The 659-nt window shown below is 48.9% G+C and overlaps 1 protein-coding gene across 1 annotated transcript; it reads right to left on the reverse strand.

The window, feature by feature from the left end:
• Nucleotides 1-8: 8 nt before the first annotated feature.
• LOC111659881 (ATP-binding cassette sub-family C member 10-like) lies at nucleotides 9-653 on the reverse strand (the record flags this gene model as incomplete). The annotated part of the gene is made up of 3 exons (XM_023412977.2): nucleotides 578-653; nucleotides 296-375; nucleotides 9-192 (listed from the first exon to the last, which is right to left on the reverse strand). Coding segments are annotated over exons 1-3 (297 nt in total), but the record flags the coding sequence as incomplete, so codon positions are not given.
• Nucleotides 654-659: the final 6 nt, after the last annotated feature.

Raw genomic sequence — 659 nt, forward strand, 5'->3', positions numbered from 1 at the left:
AGGGGATGTAAGAGTCGTACGTTGAGGTCATCTGAGAGAGCGCAGGCCTCGATCACGGCCTGGTAGAAGGTGGGGTCGTAGTCTTTGCCAAACAGGATGTTCGCCCGCACTGATGCATGCTGGATCCACGGCTCCTGAGAGGCCAGGCCGAAGCCGGCCTCTCTGTCCGCAACATAAACCACTCCGCTCCGCCTGCAGAGAGAAGAGGAGGAACATCAGGAGCTCCAACACACCGTTTCCAAATCTCTCCTAAAACTCAAGCAGGAAAATACTGAGCGAGTCAGAGGAGGCGTACCTGTTGAGTTCTCCTGTGAGAGCAGCCAGTAAGGAACTCTTTCCACAGCCGGCCTTCCCAACCACAACGACCAGAGAGCCCTGAACCACAAAGTGTTCCCTTTAAACTCTTTATCACAATGACAATATTTCATTTCAAACATACGACTGTATTTTCTTATTCTACAGGACGTTAGAAGAAGGTTTGAGCTAAATGACCCATTAGTGTTGGTGTGCCAGACCCTAGGAATGAATCAAGAAAGACATAAGATGTATAAAGGAAATGAAACCAGATGGTTTGTACCTTAGTTATGTGCAGATTGAGGCTGTGCAGCATCAGACTTCCTTTAGCAGCTCCAGTTTCAGTTTCTCCCTCTTTGCTGTGG

Source organism: Seriola lalandi, unplaced genomic scaffold (assembly GCF_002814215.2).
Source record: "Seriola lalandi dorsalis isolate HSWRI2012SDOR001 ecotype SW California unplaced genomic scaffold, Sedor1 jcf7180001985551, whole genome shotgun sequence".
Classification (NCBI taxonomy): Eukaryota; Metazoa; Chordata; class Actinopteri; order Carangiformes; family Carangidae; genus Seriola; species Seriola lalandi.